Genomic DNA, 22,352 nt, shown 5'->3' on the forward strand with positions numbered 1-22,352 from the left:
AGCTCTCTTGGGTTGTTCCTCCCTTAAATCTACCAAAAGACTGAAGAATTCATCAAGGGGTTAGGTAAATTAGAAAGCAGCCCTTTTGTGAGCAAGCACAATGCTAAGTCAATACCTCTCCCTACTCTTAATAGGTCCATTAGTCTAATGACATCTCCTCAGAGTCATAGCCTGTCCTTTCAATTGATCATATGACTGTCAACATTTATGAAGCACTTACTATAGAGGCCAGGAAATGTACTAGATATTTTATTAATAGCCAAAAAGTTCTTGTTTCTAAGCACTTACAGACTAGGGGAAAATAATAACAATAACAATAAATTAAATACAAATAACTAATTACTAGTGTGCAGTTACTAGAAATCAACATGTATGAACTGCGGCACCCAGCCCAGCCTGGATGGGAGTTTGACTAAGTTGGTGCTAATTAAGCTGAGACCAGGATAGTAAGCTAGGTGAAGCTGGTTGGGTGAAATGCTCAACTCCAAATGGCAGCTCAAAGACCTTCAAATAGGAGGGTGAACAATGGTGAACAAGAAATGATACTTCCTACAACTTGCTTTAAAAAAAAAAAAAAAAATCAGAACCCCGAGTTATATTTTTTCTGCATAATGGAAAAAGATTTTGAAAAAAATATAAGACAGGAAAGAAAAATCAATATGTGAAAACATATGGAAAGGAAGAAAAACCATACTCATTTGTTCAATAAAAGTAAAAACATTATGAAATTACCAACTAAATTCTCAGAAACACAAGTGATCTGCTCCTTCAGCTAGTTCATGACAACCCGTACCAAGATAATATATTAGCAATCGTGTACTAGCATTAATTTGCACAAATTTCCTTCTTACTGCTTCAGTCTTGCACACAAGTGCTTGTTTTCCTTCTTCTGTCCATCCATGAGTCTTAGAATATTCTTCAAATTCATTTGCCTTCATTATTCTAAAAGGTTTTAAGCTTCAACCTGATTTCTAAGAGCCACAGCTTAAATGCCTATCACGTTATCTCCCTCTATTCTGTCTGAGACATAATGCTATGCTTAATATATTTATTCCAAATCCCTTAAAGCAAGAATCAGTGACTATTATTCTCAATTATATGTAAGGACAAAATATAGGCTGGATAAAATTCTAAAACAATTTGAGAAGAACAATTAAGAATAACAATTTAAACAACTGTTGATTTAATTCATACATCTTTTATTCTTCTTTTGGCAAACATCAGATAATAGGAGCAAAACTATATTGCTCACTATAGTTATACATTCTTTTTTGCTTTATATAAGTTTGTAAACATATGTTAAGTGGATAAAATTCTTGGCTAAGGACATATTCCAAAACTCTGACATATACTTTTCTGAGTTAGGAGAAAAGAAAGCTTATGAAACTTCCATTAGACCATAATCACACAGCAAACTAAGTTAGTATATGCTGTTTTTAAATTAACATCTGCCATTTTTTAAAGACTTCAATATTTGGTTACAGCTAAAATGATTATCTGAAGTTTTATGAAAAAACAGAAGCTGACCACACAAATCTTACTCATAACCATATTGGACATTTAAAAATAAAAAATAATAAAAATAAAACTATAATCAAGAAAATTCCATTCATCTTATTAGAAAAAAATACCTACCAATAAGTTATTTTAAATATAGATGGCATTTGTAATAACTAGGTTTCATGATATTTGTTTTATTACTTCTCAATGCTTATCTTTTGATTTTAAAGTAACAGATTACTTCATAATAAAGGCAAGACATTTAGCAATTTTATAATTTAACTTTTATAAATTTCAGGCCCCCAAAATTTCAGATCAAGGATTCCAAAACAGTCAGCCTTCAGAACATATTTTGTTTGGCAAACAGAATGGTTTTTCACCTTTTGAACTGGAATACCTTCATGTAGTACTTACTTGTTCTATCTAACCACAGTCCCTACCAGCTTCCCACATTGTCACCAGCTGGGCATGTGAGGCTGACACTCGTTTTTAGTATTATAAAACGCAATATTTACTTAAAAAAATTAGTGCATTCATGGAGGAAAAATTCAAATACTATGAACTTGATGCTAAATCTTAATACTCATTCCTAATTTGGAAAAACTAGATCAAACCAAAAAGGACTCTTTATCTCAGGATCATGAGTTCAAGCCCCATGCTGGGCAGAGAGATTACTTCAAAAATAAAAAATAAAAATAAAATAAAAAAATAAAGACACTAAAAAACTTTTGTAAAAAAAAAAAACAACTGGTGGTCGTAATTCCATTTGGAAGTTTAAGAAACAGCAAGGAGTAACAAGTAAATTAGAGAGACAGTAATCTGACAGGTCTTTATTTGCACACAAATAAAAGGCTAATCTGTAATTCTTTAGAGGTCTGATCTGATAGGGAACACCTATTTACCAATGAATTTGTCTCATTTCTTAAACTTAACTGATTCCCATGTGAATTAGTATTTTAAAATTTTTAGTTATTAAAGCAAGCTTTTTAGCTACACTTTGACAGGCTTATATAAAAAACTTCATAGTACTAATCCCATCAGTACCAAGGTTACTGAAATCAGATTCATTTATAAGCATTAATTAAATTTGCTATCACCATTACCACATATTTTCAAGAAAAAAAGACCGAATCGTTTCATTTCTTCAAGAAGAGTTACATTAAAATGGTTACTGAAAGCTTTTAGTAATAAGGAGAAAAATTTTTTATTTTCAGTGCAGAACAGAATGTTCAGGACCTTATATTAATAAAAATCTAAGCAAATAGGATACTATCTTGGTCTGTAAATGACGTTCTCCACAACGGACTCTAAAATACCAATAAGGAAACACTGGTTAAAGTTTATCTCTGACACATTTTTTAAAAATCTGTGTTAGTAGCTTTGCCATAAAACTGATTTAAGGTAGTTGTGTTTTTCAGTAAGGTTAGAACAATCCAGCACTTGTAAGAATAGTCAGATCGGCACACTGTACTAAAACATAATTATGCAACATTTTGTAAACTAGCTGCAATTTTCAGTAGCTGTGTTCACCAACTGGGTAACAGAATTGTAATGTTCTCCTAAGCCGTATGCATGTCTCATATATCTGAAATGAGAAAAGGAGAAATGAGTAGTTTAGACGAAAGTAATTCATTGTATATAAATGTTTATTATGTATATAAAACCAAACACTCTGAATGAATCACTCCACAGGGGTATCATTCAAAGACTTCATTGACATATTACTTAAAAGTACAACACCATTTGAAAAGCATCAGCAGTCAGTAAAATCTGGTTCAATAACTCTATAAATGAGTTTAAATCAGGGAGTATACAATCACTGGGGGGTAAAGGGAAATACTGAAATGCTGAGTGCTCAATAAGCTTAAATTTTTACCTAAATTTAAGCCATTAATGACTATCTTCGTAGGTTTGGGTAATAAACACTAAAGCCAATAGAAAACTCTCCATGCTGTGTTTCAGAGAATTCTCATTCAGGTAAAATATTTTTACAATATAAAGAAACAATCTCTGGGTGCCTGAGTGGCTCAGTTGTTAAGCGTCTGCTTTCAGCTCAGGTCATGATCCCAGGGTCCTGGGACCAAACCTTCTCCCTCTCCCGCTCCCCGTGCTTGTGTTCCCTCTCTCGCTGTCTCTATCTCTGTCAAATAAATAAATAAAATCTTTAAAAAAAAAAAAAAAAATCTCTAAGGAATAAACAATTAGGCAACGTGAATGTATTTCAGCTTTTACACTTGTTGAAACTTAGCGTCATTCATGTGAAACCAGGACAATATGAAAACTAATGCTAAAATGTGTCACCTTTAGAAATGACTTTATTCTTAACTCATACACAAAAATAAACCACTAGAGGTTCTTAAACAATTATCTAAATCATATATTGACAACGCTTTCTAATTCTATAATTGCCTTTAACATAAAATAGCATAATTAATGCAGCTGAAGATAGATTTTTTTTCTGATTAATCAACATACACAACCTAAAATCTTTGAATAACTCTTTTTGTCTTAAATATGAAAAATGTAACAGTAGAAATTTCCAGGTACTTACACAAGTATTAATGGGTTTTTTGGATATTCTTCACCAACTACAATAGGAGGAGAATCTGCCTGTATTATCTCTATTGGCATTTGCAAAATGTGAGACAAAGCTCTTAGCTAAAGGAAAGAAAATGTGTTAGCAAGGAAAATAAAAAGGTAAGTCTTATTCAAATCATAAACTACTCAGTATGCATGAATAGGGCAATCATCATCCAGCATGGATCTATTCTATTCCTCACTGTACACCAAGAGCCTGCCACATAGTGGACACTTAATACATATTTGTTGAAAAAACAAATACAGTATTTATTAAACCAAATGCAGAAGTTTCAAGTCCTGGCTACGTGACAGCTTTTTAGAAATAGCAGTACCATAGTTAATGAAGTGAGGACAGGGGTAGATTGGACTCATTATACTAATCTATTTTTGAATATTGCATGAAAATTGCTAGTTTTTAAAAATACTATTGCTCAGACACCCGACCAAATCAATTACAATTTGGGAAGGGCTGGGAGGAAGGAGAGAAAGAACAGGGAAGATTAGGAGGTTTGCTTAATTTTTTAAAGCTTTTCTGATGATTCTTTTTTTTTTTTTTAATTTTATTTATTCATGAGAGACAGAGAGAGAGAGACACAGAGGCAGAGGGAGAAGCAGGCTCCCCGCGGAGCAGGGAGTCCGATGCAGGACTTGATCCCACGACCCTGGGATCATGACCTGAGCCGAAGACAGACGCTTAACCAACTGAGCCACCCAGGCGTCCCTTTTCTGATGATTCTAATGTACCAGTGTTGATAACCACTGCTTCATAATTTTCAAGGCATGACTAGAATGAGTTATGTTTAAGAACTGTACTATCCTTTCATGGAATTTCCATCTGATTAATACCTAATGTTAATTTCATATAAAATTAGAGCTTAAAGTCAGATGAATAACAGTGAATAATAAGTATTAGTAGTAACATTGTTTAGATTTACTATGACCAAGCACACTAAGGCACTTTACGTGTATTAATTCGTGCAATCCTCACAATAACCCTATGGGATAGGTGCTACTACTGTTACACATTTTAAAGATCTCTGAAGCAGAGAATGGTTAAGGTGCCTCTCTGTAGTCAAGCACAAGGAAGTAAAATGACCTGCAACTGAACTGAGTAAGTGTGACTCTGGAGTCCAAGTTCATAAATTAATCATTTAACAGTCCTCACTCATGGTGCCCTCATCTATATATTTACCCGATTATAAGAACATTCTGCCTAGAACATGGTCCTTTTAGGAAGGTTTAACAAAGGTAAGAAATTACTTCAAGAATATGGAAAAAATTCTATGCTGCACAACAGCAAACTTAATCCTATGTGATTTCTCAAAGTTCAAGCATCTTTACTCCTAATGTAGTCACAAAGCTGCTATGAACATTTCCTGAGTTTCAGAGACCCAGGAGAGGCATACAAAATGAATGGACATAGTTCCCCCTGGTGGTTCAGAAGAGGTACAAATATTGCACTACTGAGAAAAAGATTTTGAAGAAGCATTCACGCCATTTCTTCCAAAAATACAGTTCTTGAACTGAAATACTTCGAGCCACAAACTATTCAAGATGACTAACCATCACTACATAGTATTAATTACACGCTAGATTCATCCAGCTGGAACTTCAGCTTACGGAGTGCTATGCATGTACTACCTGTCTTATTTAATGTCCACAAATGACCTACCAAGTACACACCCGCATTTAATCAGGAAACTCGAGCTCAGGAGGCTGGCTGACTCCAAGATCACAAAACTGAGACGTGGAGGGAAAGCCAGGACCCAAACCCAGGACTTTCTCTCTCATCCCCTGACTTTCAAATAGTCCAGGCTGCCCCATCACCACTTGGACCAACTAGGTGGGTTATTTTGTTTAATGAAACAAAGTTAACAATAAGATAATTAAAGCTTTAAAAAAAATTCTGATAATTCCCTACAAGTGACTGAACATACTGTTTTCCTATATGTGAATTTTAATGCAGCAGATACTGCTTTGCAGTCAGTATCAACTAGAATTCCAACTGTAATGTACTGTGGTAGGATTTGGCCCATAGTTTCACATAAAAATACGGTTTTCTATTTCTAATGTAATGGACATGTTACTTTACAATAGTGATTTTCATCATCTGAACCACTAGGGTAAATTTTACTGTTCTTGAATAAAATCCTCCTTTCTTAAGTCCAGAAAATCAAATATATTGCCAGGAGCAGCATCACAAACGGAAACACACAAGTACAAGATTAGCCTCACCAACCCAGAGATCAAACACTGGGCTATTTAAAATGAAATACTGCTGGGGCGCCTGGGTGGCTCAGTCGTTAAGCGTCTGCCTTCGGCTCAGGTCATGATCCCAGGGTCCTGGGATGGAGCCCCGCATCGGGCTCCCTGCTCGGTGGGAGGCCTGCTTCTCCCTCTCCCACTCCCCCTGCTTGTGTTCCCTCTCTCTCTGTCTCTGTCAAATAAATAAATAAAATCTTAAAAAAAATAAAATAAAAAAATAAAATGAAATACTGCTTTACTTCCCAAAGATACATACTTAAATCAAAGGCCTAAGAATGTTAACTCCCTATTTCAATGCTTCATCAGTAAAGAAATAGCAAATACATTAAGAAAAGGGATACTCAGAAACTAGGATCAGCTGCAAAATATGTCTGAATACTACATATGGGATTTAGAAATTAAATTTAACAAGCCACAAATACCATGAATAATTACAAACTTACCTCAAGCTGACCTCCCCATGCAGCTGTGTTGACAATATCATCACAGTACTTTGTAAACTCTTCTGTAGAGAAAAATGAGAAGATAGCACTTAATAATTTTCATAACTCATGTTACAAGATCCTTTTTATAGCTCCCACAATTCCTGATCATTACTCAAGTTGTGAACTTACTTCTCCCTCTACCTGCACTCTCTAGAATTTAATCCACTTCCCATATCCAAACTTAACTTGCTCCAACTTTGGACCACCTCTCCATCTGAGAGCAAAGCAATTCATTTCTGCTTCTCTCCCTCAGCCTGAAGCCCAGGCACCTTAACTACATAGCAAGGCTATTCTTCTGTTTACACAGGCAACCCCAATATTACCACCATTCACTACCTTGACACATATTTTAAAGCCCAGACCTCCATCTGAAAAAATACGCAGAACAATTAAAACAGTGCAGCCTTTATAAAATCAGGTCTACTCTAAGACCCCATAAGAAATGTGAGAAGAGAATTAGGGTAAAAGTAGAAATGACCTGAAATTCCTTTCCCAGCAATAGCACCAGAGTGCCTGCACTTGTTATCTCGAAGGCATTTGCCTTATTTGCTTCAGTATCAGTACTAGCCAAAGAAAGGGCTTCCTGGATCAGTCATGAGAGTAGGCAAAGACCTAACTGCAGTTTAATGGCACATCTTGAGCATACACACTTTTATATAGGAAGTTAAAATGGGAAACGAGGGGCGCCTGGATGGCTCAGATGGTTAAGCGTCTGCCTTCGGCTCAGGTCATGATCCCAGGGTCCTGGGATCGAGTCCCGCATCGGGCTCCCTGCTCCTTGGGAGCCTGTTTCTCCCTCTGCTTCTCTCTCTCTCTCTCTCTGTCTCTCATGAATAAATAAATAAAATCTTTAAAAAATAAAAATAAAATAAAATAAAAAATAAAATGGGAAACGAACACCCTCCCTGTTTAGAGGAAGGGAAAAGAATTAAGGGCATCGGGCACCTGGGTGGCTCAGATGGTTAAGCGTCTGCCTTCAGCTCAGGTCATGATCCCAGGGTCCTGGGATCGAGCCCCACATCAGGTTCCTGGCTCAGCGAGGAGCCTGCTTCTCCCTCTCCCTCTGCCTCTCCCACTGCTCATGCTCTCTCTCTCTCTGTATCTCTGTGTCTCAAATGAATAAATAAAATCTTTTAAAAAAAAATTAAAAAAAAAAGAATTAAGGGCATCTATAGAAAATATGTCCTGTGGGTTTGTCTCATCCACTGCTATATCTCCAATGCTCAAAATAGTGCCTAGAATAGTCCCTGGCACATAGTGGCCCTCAATAAATATTGGCGGAATGAGTAAGAAATTAAGTCTTTTATCTTTTTTTAAATTCAGCATGCTGAGTTGCCACCTCTTTTCCACTGCCCTGCAACTAGCAGAGTTGAGGACTCCATTAAAGGAAAGCCAACCTTAACCTTCTCTTCTCCAACCCATCCCGGCCATGTGACTTGCTCCCAAAGGATACTACCACACCTGCAACTTCCCTTAAGAACTAACTCTCCTCTGTTCTATCCCTGACTCCCCCCAAAACTCTCAGATTTTCACCTGCTCTCTCCTTTACTTGCTAGTTGTGCATTTCTTTACACCTCTCCATAAATATCTTACCTTAATTACCAAAGGTATTATAAAGAATAATAAGGCAGGTTATTAACTTATTTGTTTTTGGTTTGGCAAAATCAAATTTTTCCTAAATATTACGGCTTATTGAGAAAATTAAATCTCCCAGTGTACAGGATAAAAGTAGGATTTAGCTTTCCCAATCATTCTGCTTATGGTCTTTGGACCCTATACTTCCATAGACTAGTCAAAGCTTACCTCCCTCTATGCCCAAATTTGTGACATGTGAACTTATAAACCACAATTTTTTTCAGTAATAGTAATCCTATTCCCATTTTTATCTTAAATGAAACATTAAACCACAAAATGGTCAAGTACTTAAAAGATCTTAAAGCAAAATGAACTAGTAACTATTAAAATTATAAAAAAGAATTCTGCCTAAATTTTGAGATTTTTTTTTTCCCTCCATAAAGACTATCACGGGTTTTTCTTATTCTCAATCCCAGGAATCGTTTTATTTAACAGCAGCAACAAGACATAGTAGAAAAAAAAAAAAAAAAAAAGACATAGTGAAGAAAAATAAATTACCTGGAGTATACATATCTCCTGTATTAGGATTTGTTAAAAACGGCAGAAAGTCTTCCACATGGCCTTGTATATACTCAGCAGTTTGACTTCTCAAGGCAGCCACAGTCAAGGGGCATTTCCGTTCTTCCAGCTGATCTTCAATGGCTCTATACATACAATGGCCATCAGATGGAATCTGTTTAATTTCCAACTGTCTAGCTGCCAGTATTTGAGCCAGTTTTTCACTTTCTAGGTGTCTAGCTCCAGTTAAGTTCTCAATTTCAGCTTCAGCTATCCTTTCTTCCCGCTCCTTTTCCAATGCAGCTTTTTTGTCCTAGGATGAGAATACAGGAAAGTTAATTTACAATAATTAGGACTATTTCACATTTATTTAGGGGATAGAAATGTAAGACTCAAAACTTTCTGCCATCTTCCTTCTCCCACAAGCATTATCATATTGATGATCTCATCACTTACAGAATGTTCTATACTATGAACTCCTTTAAGGGCAACTATCTTTCTGATCTACATGTACCCAACACCAAGCTCTGTATTAGGACCAAAAAAAGCCTTCAAATTTTTCTTTGAAGTCTGTTTAAAAACTACATGACAAGTTTCTAAAAACTCTACTTACTGATTTCAAAGTACTGCCTGAAGACTGAGCTATCCTAGGCCTTAAAGCAACATCATTATCATATTTATGCCAAGCTAATCCAAGCTTTTTAACTTATCACTCAACTACTGGGGCATTAACATGTTAAATCACCAGTGAGGCATCAATATGGCAAAGCCTTTAGAAGGGTACGGGAATTCTATTTATCTAGCCTAAAGAAAAAAACTCTGTGTGTACACACACACACACAACATTTACTAAAGCACAGATAAAAAAAATCTTCTTATAAAAAATTAAAATATTACAGATAGACTAAAGTTCCCCTAAGGATCACGGCCAATTTCAGTGCCTGCTCTAGAGGTCTGGTGATTTTTTTTCTAAGCATTTTAACAAATATAGATGTACTCATAAAAAAGTATGGAAAAAAATATTTTGACAAAAAATGATATCACATTACATTCTGCAACATGCTTTTCCTTATTCAAATGTCATAAGAGCTCTTCCTATGGCAACATATGCAAGGATGGTGTAGGGATAGGGCAATGAGATCTGTGACATGAAGGATGGATAGGAAGTAGAATGGGAAGGCTGGGGAAAATAAGAAAAAAAAAAAAAATTCTGACAGTTATACCAGCAAGTATCAAAGCCAAAAGCACTGTATGTTTCATAGCTGAACACGGTTCATATAGCTAGAGTACCATAGAAACATGTCAAGAAATGAGGTTGGGGGCAGAAAAGGTATGTATATTGTTAATATATGTTAAATCTATGCATACATAGTTTAAAAATTAGAGAAATATACACAAAATACAGTGCTTTTCTCTGGATCATAGGATTACAAAATAAGTTGTTTCCCCCCTTCACCTATCCTCCCATCCAAATCCCCTCTAGCAACCACCAGTTTGTTCTCTGTATTTAAAAGTCTGGCTTTTGGGCGCCTGGGTGGCTCAGATGGTTAAGCGTCTGCCTTAGGCTCAGGTCATGATCTCAGGGTCCTGGGATCGAGTCCCGCATCAGGCTCCCTGCTCCTTGGGAGCCTGCTTCTCCCTCTGCCTTTCTCTCTCGCTCTGTCTCTCATGAATAAAAAAAAAAGAAAAAAAAAAAAGAAAATTTTAATAATAAAAAAAAATAAATAAAAAATAAAAGTCTGGCTTTTGTTTACAAAGTAAGTTTTGTTTTGTGTGTGCACACGTGCACACTTTTCTGCATCTTTCTAATTCTCCATCATGAATATGTTTTACTTATATACAGAACATGAATCCTTTTCAATTTAAGAGAATAAAAATAGTTAAGTTGAATTCCACAAATCTTGATATTGGTAGCAAATTACAGTGAAGGATTTGGTAAAAGAAGGAAAAAGTAAAGATTTTCGTGTCCCTAGCTTTCATTCCTCCTTGGGGCAGAAGAAATTAATGGAAAGGCAAATTTCAACTTAATGTCACACACTTGAACTACTTGCCTGTTATGTGCCATGCTGGAACCTAAAGTGATTTGTAAATTACCTGAATAAAAAACAGTATTATCTCCCTAATAAAACATACACCTATTTTTTATTCCACCCGAATCCAACCATGCCAGAAGTAACATGAACAAATTTATTTCACTGCATACCTACAACTATGTATCAGAGCAGCATAAAAACCTTAAAACACAAGATGGCACTGTTACGTTTTGAAAGTCTAAAAAACATTTTCAGAGGGGAGAGGGAGGATAAGCACCTTGGATATCATCTAATCCAAAACCCCTCATTTTCCTCTGAGGAAACAGCACGCAGAAAGATTTCCAAAGGCCATACAGCTGGTTTAGAAGCAGATTGGGACCAAGGACAACACAGAGCACTCCTTCTATCCAGGCACCTAAATCAGAATAAAAGTTGGAGCAGATGGGAGCTGGAGTTAATGATGTTATATGCTAGTTACTAGATGAGTGGAATTTTATACTGTCTGCAAAACCATTTAACCCTCTAAAATACTAATCCAAGCATTTCACTTTTGCCCTCAAGCTCTGCTTCAATGTTACCCAGCAATTGTGTTTTCTTTCCGGGGCACAAGGGGGGAAATTCACTGGATTCTTTTCCCAGCCATGGATAGTTTCCCAATGGCGCTAGGCACTGTGGTTTCTATAGCCCTAGTGCTAGAGACAGAATGGCAACAATTAAGTCTAATGAAAACATATATTTAAGATAAAAACAGCAATTAACTCACAAATATATTGTCAGTAAAACCAGAGTCATTTCAATATAGTAATGTAGCAAAATCATCTCTGAAGAGAAATCTTAAGAGCCGGGTACTAGTCCTGGGTTTGTATCAAACTCAGTTTGCCACTAAGGCAACTGGGCTCACTCATTTGTAAAATAAAGAAATTGAACTAGATCTCATTCCAGCTCCCAAATTTCCTATTTTTGGAACCCAATTCTTCTAAGTTCTACTTTGGGCTCTTCCCAGCATACCAAAAAGCTTCTTCCATTGAAGCCTGCTGAATTAAAAAAATATTCCCTGTGTTTTTCTAGATTTAAAATTAGAGATTTACTCTACAATATTCCAATAATAAATCTTCATAAAGTTCTGTCAGTTTTCTTCTAAGACAGAATTGTATCTCTCCCAAAGATAAACACAATTAATTTATTGGCTTTTCATTCCTTGGAGTCTTTGGCCGGAAAAAAAAAGTTTAGGTTTCATTTTCGTATACACTATAAACTTTCAAGTGTTTTCAGTTCTAGAATCCTATTAATACTATTAATATAACAAAGCAATAAAAAATTTCTGGCATTACTTCTAGGGTGTTTTCTTGCCAAGTGTTTAAGCAGCTGACTATAAAGGATACTAAATTTTTTGAGGGTATAGTTGAAAAGGTATGCATTTCAGCTATGCAGAATTTTAGGAGAAAAGTAACAAGATGTTTGAGAAAAGTAAGGGAGTTTAATTTTTTATTTGTTTTGTTGCCTAAGGGTCCAGCTGGGGTGAGTAAGATTTGATAAAGACAGGAAGGGGTTGGGACCTAGGTTTTCCAGAATTAAATAGGCTACTCTTATAAGATGTATCAATTACTAAGTAGAGGTAATTCCAACAAGTATTTCGTTATGCTCCTGCCAAGCAAAAATTCTGACCTTTGCTTTTGATCTATAGAAGCTAGATGACAACTATAAGGCTCTCACAAAAAGAACACATATAAGCAGGGAGTTAAAATAGATAACCTCCAAGATACTACAAAATCTAAGTTTCATGATTCTATGGAATTCACAAACATAATATTTCCTCAAGAAAATAAAATCTTACATAAGTATGAGAAATGTTTGACAACTTGCAACTTAGTCAACTTTCAAACAACAACAAAAAAGATTCGGTCTTGGGTTGAATTTCTAAGAGGCACACTATGCAGGACTGAACACAGTAAACAATACTACCATGTGCTGACCCACTGGTTCTCCAGGCCTTGTGTTAGGGCTTTGGAAATAGTACATTATTTAATATTTACAATAACTCTATAAAGTAGGTATTATTTACCCCATTTTGTACATATGAAACTGAGGTTTAAAAAAGTTAAGAATCTTACCCAAAGCTACAATAGTAAGTGGGATATTAAAACCTTCACATGTCTGACACCAAATACCATGCCCTATTAAATTATGTACTACTAAATTACAAAATGCTAAATTAGCTTAAAAACAAACACTTAAATACTATAAAACATCAAATGTTAATAAAACAGTATTTGAGACTAAACATACTAGATTTAAACCCCTTTTTCTTTTTCCAAGTGAACAGCCCTTACCTATCTAATTTCATTCCCATAACTTTGATTTCATGAACTCACTACTTCCAACAAATCAGTTTCCTTATAGCTCTCTGATGATGCAAAATTTCATGCCCACATTTATTTTTATGCATGAGGTTTCTCCTACTCAAATATCCTATCTAATTAACTGTACTTTCTTAAAATTCCAACTCATTATATAATACTTGGCACAAATGAACTTTTCCTTCTCTGAATTTTCACTGCAACTAACCATCACGTAGATACCTGCATAATACTGAGAATTCTGTACACCTGTGTATCTTGCTTAATTTCTAGATTCAAATCCTTGTTTCACCACTTAACACCAGTTTTCAACCAAAAGAGAATCACCTGGGCCCACAATGTGAAGATTCTAAATTATTAAGTAAATATCCTTCGCACACTCCCTTCCTATCCCTACTCTCTATGAGACCCAGAAACTGTACATGTTATTTTATACTGTTTAGACCTATTTTCTTCTCTTCAAAATGAGGATAAGAATCTACTTCACAGGATTATAATCAGGACTAAATGAGATTTCATATAATCTATAAGCCTAGCATTGTATCTGGCACATACTAAGTTTTTAATAAATGTTAGTTCAGGTATTTGACAAGAAATTCCATCATTTTTTTTCCTATTCCCTTCGTTTACGTATACAACACCTAAGATAGTAAGCATATAGCACTAACTTAATTACTTGGTGACATGACATTCATACCCGTCTCTTTTGTGCTTTTGATATCCGAGGTGGCTGATTCTCAAGAACCAAGTTTGAAATGTTAACAGCAACAGAATCTATCTGAAGGAAACAAAAGCATTACCAAGTTAATGAAAAATACTTTTAAGTTATTATTCAAAGTATTAGATTATTAAATTATTGAAAATCACACAAAAAAAGAAAATCACAGGTATGTGTAATACAACAATTCAAATTTGAATAACAGCACTAGGTACAATATTACATGAAGTGGTTTTGTCTCCTTTTTAAATTTTTAAGGGAGAATTCACCAGATTCCCAAAAAGTTTCCTTAGAGCTCTCCAAAGATAACGCTCATCCCTGCGGGCTTTCCTTCCTTGAAATTCCTATTCCGTTAATCTAAATACTTCCTATAATTATAGTGTCAACTCATTCAGCAGTTCACCCTTCCCTTCTCTAAATGCTGAGAGTACTTATAGGATATATGAGATCCTGTGTTGAGGTGCCTGAGTGGCTGTTAGTTAAGTGTCAGCCTCTTGATTTCGGCTCAGGTCATGATACCAGGTTCCACACTCAGCGGGGAGTCTGCCTGTCCCTCCCCCTCTGCTCCTCCCTCTGTGTGCATGATGCCCACGCTCCTGCTCTCTCTCTTTCTTAAATAAATAAATAAAATCTTAAAAAAAGAAAAAATAAGGTCTTGTGCTGGATTCATTACCGCCTTCATAATCTCAAATGCGGCAGGAAAGGCCTTTTCCCATCTCAATTAGCCAGAACCTGATGAACACTGTTGAGCTTTCTCTATCCTCTCCCATCTACAAACTGATAACTACAGGTAGAAAAGTTAATGTATTGTTTAGATATCACAACAAATCTTAATCATCAAATGGCTATTATGTGTTTGCTGAAGTAAGAAGAAATATGCTAGACTAACGATCAGGATTAGTACTAGTATTTTATTACTGCAAATGTAACTTAAACTAGTTTTTAGTAGGACACATGCATAAAGCATATAAAGGCCTCTCACAACAAAAGAGATAGCAGGCTCCAAGGCTATAACCAAATTATCAAAATATCAAAACCAAACTAAGACTTCAGAGAGTGGTTACATCAACTTTAATAAAATTAGTATCCTTATATTTTTCAGAGGAATCTGCTAAAATCTACAAACTGCCATACTGACAAGAGGCAAGATACAGAGAAGCATCTGGAAAGAAATGACATGAGAATTCAGATAGTGTCCAGAAATAAAACAAGCTTAAGTTAATGAAAAAGATCATAGGTCAAAGTAAAATGGGAGTTTGTATTTTAACAGTTGAACAATATGTAGCTTAAGAATCAAACATTTTTGTCCTTGGAAACCTAGGAAAGAGATCTCAAAATTGAAAATTGGAGAGCAAATAAAACTATCTCATTAATAGAAAAGATGGGGAGATAATCAGGAATACCATGATTGTGACAACACAAACAACTGGAGCATAACACCTTGCCACTTGGAAATAAAATATGTTAAGTCATGGAAGGCCAGGATCTTAACTAACGACTAGCTAATAAGGCTAAAGAAGATGAGATTATGTTTCATATAAAGACCACTGTAAATCAGTACAGACAAGCTGTTTTCTTGTCAACAGCAGACCAAAAATAAACCAAGTAAAACTAAGTTATGGTAGATAAAATTTTGTATAGCCATAAGAACTTTCTATCAAAAATGGAGTAAGATTATGGAGCCTGTGATCCTTGATATCCAAAATCATGTGATAAACTACCATACCACACTAAATCATAACAGAATTATGATTCACATCTTGGAGTAAGACAGTCCTGATTTTGACTTCTGGCTTTGGCATTTAATAGCTGGTATGAATTCAGAAGGAAATTCTTAGTCCCTGAGTCTATTTCTGTCTTGAAAAATGGAATTATCTACATTTACTTCATGGGTAATACCTCATAGTGTGTTACTATGAAAATTACATGAGAATAATGCACATATGTTAAAGTGTTTGGCACACACAATATCTATTAGCTACAATGATAAAATAAGTATTAGTTAAAACGATGACAGTATGCTCTAATTTACCCAGGAAACAAAAGTAAATTTTCATTCATTACAACTTGTTCATAAAGCACATTTTATAACCTGAACATGATTTCATATTTGCTGTCCCACTCGATTCTTACAGAATCTTGTGCTTAAACAGCAGAAGTATTTGTATCATATTATATGTGAAGAATTTTATGCTCAGGAAATTTAAGTAACTTTACCAAAGTTACAATACTATTTAATGGCAATTCTGGGTCTAGAAGTCTGATCTTCCAACTTCCACTTGGTGAAGCTTCCTCTGGTCCACTTTATCATTATGTTCATTTTGGGGGCAAGTACATAGTTGAAGTGTACTTTTTTTGCTGACCTCCCTTACACATTACCAAGTAAACCTGGTCACAGAAATATTAATGAAAGGTGATGCATGAGCATGATTTTGTGACTTCCTTTCCCTCTAATTTTATGATTTCATATAGTGAACAGTTTATTAGAGGTGGACAGTTGCTTTCAAAAGCTGTAGGCAAAAAGAAACAACACTTCACATACTTTACTTTCCTTAGAATTCAGCTTCACTTGCTCCAGTTCTTCTTTATGTTTCTGTTCCATTTCTGCTTCCAACTTAGCAACATCTTCAGTGAGTTGCTTCCTCCTCTTTTTGTCATTCTTGGGAACAGCATTCTTCATACCCTGAATTTTGGCTGAAAATCCACCAAAAATCATTAAGTCAACAACCCAGAGATTAAGAGGAAATGACAAATAGGGGCAATAAGGGGATGATAAGAGGAGAAGTGTATAGACAAGTAATGATGTAAGCCAAGAAGAGTAATTACATAACAATCAGACATTTACAGAGAAGAACCCAGATGAAGGAGAGACAAAACAAACAAAAAAACCTCATTAACAAAAACGTACGTCTGTTTGGTGTGATAGGAGGAGGGGGAAAAAATGACTCTGAGTTTTAAATCTCTCAAGCATCCCTTCTGAGTCCTCAAAACTGAGGTATTTCAAAACGCGTCCATTAGCGCCCAGTATCAGTAACTGATTAGGAACAGGAAAGGGAGACGGGAGGGGGAGAACAATCTGGGCCCAACACGAAATTCTCAGACACCAGCACCGGCTGTGGCGTGGGGTAGTGGGGACGCGGTGGACCTGAGAAAAGGAAGCTTCTAAAAATCTGGCGGATTAAGGGACCACCGGGGCAGGGGATTAGGAGGGGTGAGGCCACTGGCTACTTTGGGAAAGTCTAGGAGGATGCAGATCAGAAGCCTCTCGAGATTCCCTAGAACCGACCCGCCACGCGCCCTTTCCTGGATCTGAGAGATTTCTAGGTTCCCATTCCTTCGTCACCTTGCAACTCTTTCTTCTCTTTGCGATGCCTTCTCACCAGCTGCTCCTCCTCATCAAGCTCCTCCGCCAAGATTGCCTCCATGACGACCAGGTGGCCCTGCACATGCGCTGGTAGAAACCTACATCACCGACTACCAGGCGCTTTCCACCCCTCAACCTTCACCTGGGGTTCCATTGGCCGTGGCTGGGACCCAGTCCCGCCTTCGAGGCGGTACCAGATCTAAGCCGAGTCATTGGACCCAAGGGTCAGGAGATGGAATGGACGCATGCGCACTCCCATGACCCCGCTCTGATGAGGCGGGGCGGCGGGGGAGGAGCACGACAATGCGTGGGGGTGTGGCTTGGGTCGCTGGAGTTTGCTGCCTCCCGATTGGCTAGCGCGCTATAGCTCCCCAGCAATAAAGCTAAGCATCAGGCTATTGGCTCTGACGTGAGGCGAGCAGTGATGACGTGCGGGAGCCATTTTGGACGTTCATTTTCTTTTGTAAGGGGCTTCGGAAGGCTGTCTTTAATCTTTACTTTTGGTCCCATTGCCAAGAAGAGTTGTTCGAAAGGTAAGCAAGAAGAGAACATTTCAATAAACCTGTTAATAATTACCAATGGGAATCTTTGGGCTGACTCGGTCAAGCGGTAGAGAATTAAGTTTTGTTTATTGTTTTAAAGGTCGTTAATACCTGAGTTCGGAAGAAACAGCTTATAATCGAGAAAATGCCGCCTCTTGAAACGGATATAGCAGTGGAAACCGAAGAGAGAGTAAGGTTTGATCGTATAATACAGGAGCTTAAAGATCTGTGCTCATTGATAAAGAGGCTAATGTCAGAGCGCTTGGAAAGTATCAAGGAGAGAGCGCTAACAAATGTGCAAGCCTGATCGGTCACAAAATCGAATTACCGAAGTAAATGTAAAACAAGAGAAACCTGCAGAAAAAAAGGAAAAATAAATAGAAGAAGAGAAATCTACAGGATCGGTTCAGGAGATACAATCTACACATAATAGGAATACCTGAAACGGGAAAGCAAATGAAGCTGAAACAATAAGGACCTAATTGAAGAAAATATTCCAGATTCGAAAAACGAACTCAATCTGCAAATAGAAAAAGTTCATAGAGTACCAGTAAAACAACGAAAAGAAAGCAACACCTAGACATATCCTAGTGACATCTTTAAACTGGAAGGATAAAGAAAAAAATTCTCCCAAGTATTCAGAGAAAGCAGGTTACCTGTAAAGGGGTAAAAGTCAGACTGACGCCATTTTTCTCTTGCAACTGTAAATGCCGAAAGGCAAGGGGGCAGTATCTACAGTTTTAAGGGAAAATGATTTTGAACTAAGAGTTACATATCCTGCCAAGTTATCGTTTCTAAATGAAGGCAACTGGCAGACATTCGTAGATATGCAGCGGTTAAGAAAGTATATCAGCCAAATACCATTCTTGAAAAATTTGCTAAATGCTGTTACTGCAGCGCACAAAAACAAGAGTAGTGAGGCAATTGTATTAAAAAAAAAATGGCGGGTAAGCATTAAAGCTAGTTAGGTATCATTAAAGATTAAATTGTTATATGTAGGGTTATAAAACTAAATGCAAAGATAAATTCTTCAGTTGGGTCTAAAATTTCAGTTTGTCTTGTTTTAAACCGAAAAGGTGTGCTAAATGTTCAATGTAGACAATAAGTACTGTTTTTAGTATGTAATGTGGATAAAGATATGCATGCTCTTCAGCTAAACAAATAAAAGGGCTTTGTTACTGTGGTGGACAGGACACCTAGAGTAAAGGCATTCCAAGTGTTAATCTCATAAAATGGGAAATTGGTACAGTATTGTGCCCTTTATTTTTAATTGTAGAGGGTGGGGAAAGTAATTTCCAAATCCCTGACTGGGGAGGTGGTAGATGAAAACCTTGTTTTATGTACATCTTGCCTAGGGAAAATCAGTAGTAACCACTTCATGTAGTAGTTCATTCTAAGTAAATTTGACATTGAGATAAGTGTTACAGATAAAATTGGAGAGGAAATGGTGAAAAAACAAAAACAGCAAGGAAACATTAAAATTAGCATAAAATAGATTAACAGATCACACTCATAAACAGGCTAAATATCCCTGTTAAAAAGATTCAAATTGGGTCAAAAATCAGTCTCTGAATCTGGAGTTCACATTTGTATAAAACAAAGGATAAAGGAATTTAAAGATAATGAAAACTATTAAGGCATAGAAATTGAGATAGGGAGCAACATTTCTATGAGAATTCTTTTTTTCCCCCATGGTACCTCCACACCCATTTTTTTTTTATCAGAATTTAAGCTATAACAAAGTATAAAACTGTAGGATGTAGCATTTAAGAAGCTTCATGTGGTAAATAACATGGCATTCATCTGTAAAATGTTCAATATCTTGATGTGAGTGGTAGTTTTACTGCTGTATATATAGTTTTTAAGTGCATTCTAAAATAAAGTAATTCTTAATTCAAATACATGTGGCAATACATATGTTGGAGACTGACTTCACTTACAGTCTTTAGTAAAGTAAATGAAAAGGGATAGACTGATTAGGAGGGGTGTGAATGTGTGTATAATATGTATTACTTTGCTACTTCATTTGCATTCTTTTCAAACTATCCTGAAACATTTCTAAATGATCTTGTGCTAGGATACAGAGAGAACTTTAATTTATGAGCACATTGCACAAATGACTACATTGCAAGAAAGCCTAGAAACTAAGTTTAAAAGCTGAAAAATCATATTCTTGGAATTTTGGAATGTTCTCAACTTGGGTCAAAGAGAAAATTGTAACGAACACTTATAATTTAGGAAATGCTACAATAAGGATGTTATACATTATATGTTATGGAATGGGTGTACAAAAGGCAAGGAACAGGGAATGAAAACAGGTGAAGAATGGAATATGCACCTAAGATAGACTTAGTAACAGGAGTTTGTAAATTTTGTTACCTTCCAATCCTAAGTAGTGGATATTCTCCAATATAAGCTATTTAAGTGCCACAATTAACATCTTGGTGACAGATTTCTCCCAAATGAGTTTTAACTTAAGTTCTAAAAGCTCATTTCAAAGAAGGAGAAGCCAAAGTCTTTTCTCAGCACCACAGCCCCCACATTCACATACACAGGTTTCGTCTCTTTCTTAGACCTCATATAATATTTCTTGCGGTATGGTTTTTATATTGAAATTATGGTCCTCAGAAAAGCAATATCAGCATTGCCTGGGAGCTTGTTAGAAATGTACTCAGGTTAATAGCATCATGGGATTAGATTATAAAATATATTAAGCCCCTCTATAAACTTTCTCACTGAACATAATGCATTGTACATTATGAATGCTTAATAAGTGTTAAATAGTATTAGAATCTAGAAACAGTTTTGCCGAAGCAGTGTTATTGTATAAAAGTTTTTGCATTTGAATTGGAAGTCACATTTTCCAAATATTTCAGGGCAAGATTGGTACTTCTGTTTTCCTTCTGTCTTGAAAATTTATAAAGTTAGGACACAAGGAAAATTTCAAGTTGAACAATCCAAATGAAGAAATGTTGAAGGAGTACAACTTAAAATAGTAAATAAAGAATGAGCCTCTCAAATAACAATATAATAGGTCTCTCTAGTGAATAAGATAACCTTGCGGTGGATTTAAATTCAAGTCATGTGCAGAGAGTTCAAGGTTTTTGGAGGAAATCAAAGATTATAAAAGCTGTAAAAGGCCTTCATTAGCTAGAATTGGTGACAAATGATAAATAGGAATATTAGCAATAATTGGAACAGCAGCTCCAGTAAATTACAGACAGGACTTACATTGGATTCTCCAATGTTGTACTCCCCTGAAGGTGATAACATTCTTGTATTAGTAAGGATGGGCTAGAATTTGCAAACCAGTTGCCTGAAGATACATTAAGATGCAGATAATAGGGCGCCTGGGTGGCTCAGTTGGTTAAACGACTGCCTTCGGCTCAGGTCATGATCCTGGAGTCCTGGGATCGAGTCCCGCATCGGACTCCCTGCTCAGCAGGGAGTCTGCTTCTCCCTCTGACCTTCCTCCTTCTCATGGTCTCTGTCTCTCATTCTCTCTCTCTCAAATAAATAAATAAATAAATAAATAAAATCTTTAAAAAAAAAAAGATGCAGATAATAATACAACATTTGGGGTAAAGCTGAGATTCTGTATTTCTTAAAAGCGCCCATGTGTTGATGCTGCCAGTCTGGATACATAACACACTTTAAAGTAGAAAAATAAAATCTTCACTGTGTCTATTAACCATGAAAGTGAGGCTCAAAAAGTAATTGGCTTAAGGCCGCATAGTAAATATCAGAACCAAATCTGATTTCAAGGCTCTAATTTTGTCATCTATGTAATCCTACCTCATCCACACTACAGCACCTACTTAGAAGATTGTTGTGAGGATAAACTTCTGGTTTATATGATAAGGAAGAAAACTCATTACTTCAGTTAAGGTACATACGCAGAAAAGAATGGCTTATGGAGGGAAAAAATGAGTTTTGTTTGTAACATACTGATCATGATTTGTGACAGGAAAATTTGTGGATAAGTCAGACAGGTATTTGGAAATTCAGGTCTAGAGCCAGAAGAGATGTCAAGATTGGAAATTTAGGTTTGAGTTTTTTTATTTGAAGATGGTATTTGAGGCCATGAGAAACCACCCTGGAAAGGATGATAAGAAATAGAAGGGAAAAGGAAAGGAGATTAAACCATAAGGGACACCTGTATTTGATGGGTAGGTATTACAGAGGAATAGAAGATTTGAGATTTATAGTTCCAGTTGAATTTAACATCAAAAACAATGCACACTATTGTCAGCCCTATACTTGGCGATGAGTAATATGGAGTATGGGGCTTTTATCTTTGTACCAAAATTGTTTTTAATTTGTAATTTTAAAACTTTTAAAAATATAATGGCACACTCATTGTTCTGAATATTCT

The 22,352-nt window shown here is 36.1% G+C and overlaps 1 protein-coding gene and 1 long non-coding RNA gene across 4 annotated transcripts; one reads left to right on the forward strand and one right to left on the reverse strand.

Moving 5' to 3' along the window:
- Positions 1 to 1,178: 1,178 nt before the first annotated feature.
- Positions 1,179 to 17,585, reverse strand: OTUD6B (OTU deubiquitinase 6B). Of its 3 annotated transcripts, XM_045896255.3 has the most exons (7): positions 17,415 to 17,584; positions 16,614 to 16,765; positions 14,051 to 14,131; positions 8,964 to 9,276; positions 6,789 to 6,850; positions 4,052 to 4,158; positions 1,179 to 3,085 (listed from the first exon to the last, which is right to left on the reverse strand). In XM_045896255.3, the coding sequence occupies exons 1-7, from the start codon at positions 17,494 to 17,496 to the stop codon at positions 3,001 to 3,003; spliced, it is 882 nt and encodes a 293-aa protein (XP_045752211.1). In that variant the 5' UTR covers positions 17,497 to 17,584; the 3' UTR covers positions 1,179 to 3,000. The 3 variants fall into 3 exon arrangements, with proteins under 3 accessions (XP_045752211.1, XP_045752212.1, XP_045752213.1); XM_045896256.3 differs by lacking the exon at positions 4,052 to 4,158 and having other exon boundaries at positions 17,415 to 17,585; XM_045896257.1 differs by lacking the exons at positions 16,614 to 16,765; positions 17,415 to 17,584 and adding an exon at positions 11,274 to 11,411.
- A 243-nt stretch (positions 17,586 to 17,828) lies between these two features.
- On the forward strand, positions 17,829 to 19,876 carry LOC123858906 (uncharacterized). The gene is made up of 2 exons (XR_006794291.3): positions 17,829 to 17,968; positions 18,078 to 19,876. It is a non-coding gene; the product is annotated as an uncharacterized LOC123858906 (long non-coding RNA).
- Positions 19,877 to 22,352: the final 2,476 nt, after the last annotated feature.

Source organism: Mirounga angustirostris, unplaced genomic scaffold (assembly GCF_029215605.1).
Source record: "Mirounga angustirostris isolate CCGP_5_RB_7025 unplaced genomic scaffold, mMirAng1.0.hap1 SCAF_4, whole genome shotgun sequence".
Classification (NCBI taxonomy): Eukaryota; Metazoa; Chordata; class Mammalia; order Carnivora; family Phocidae; genus Mirounga; species Mirounga angustirostris.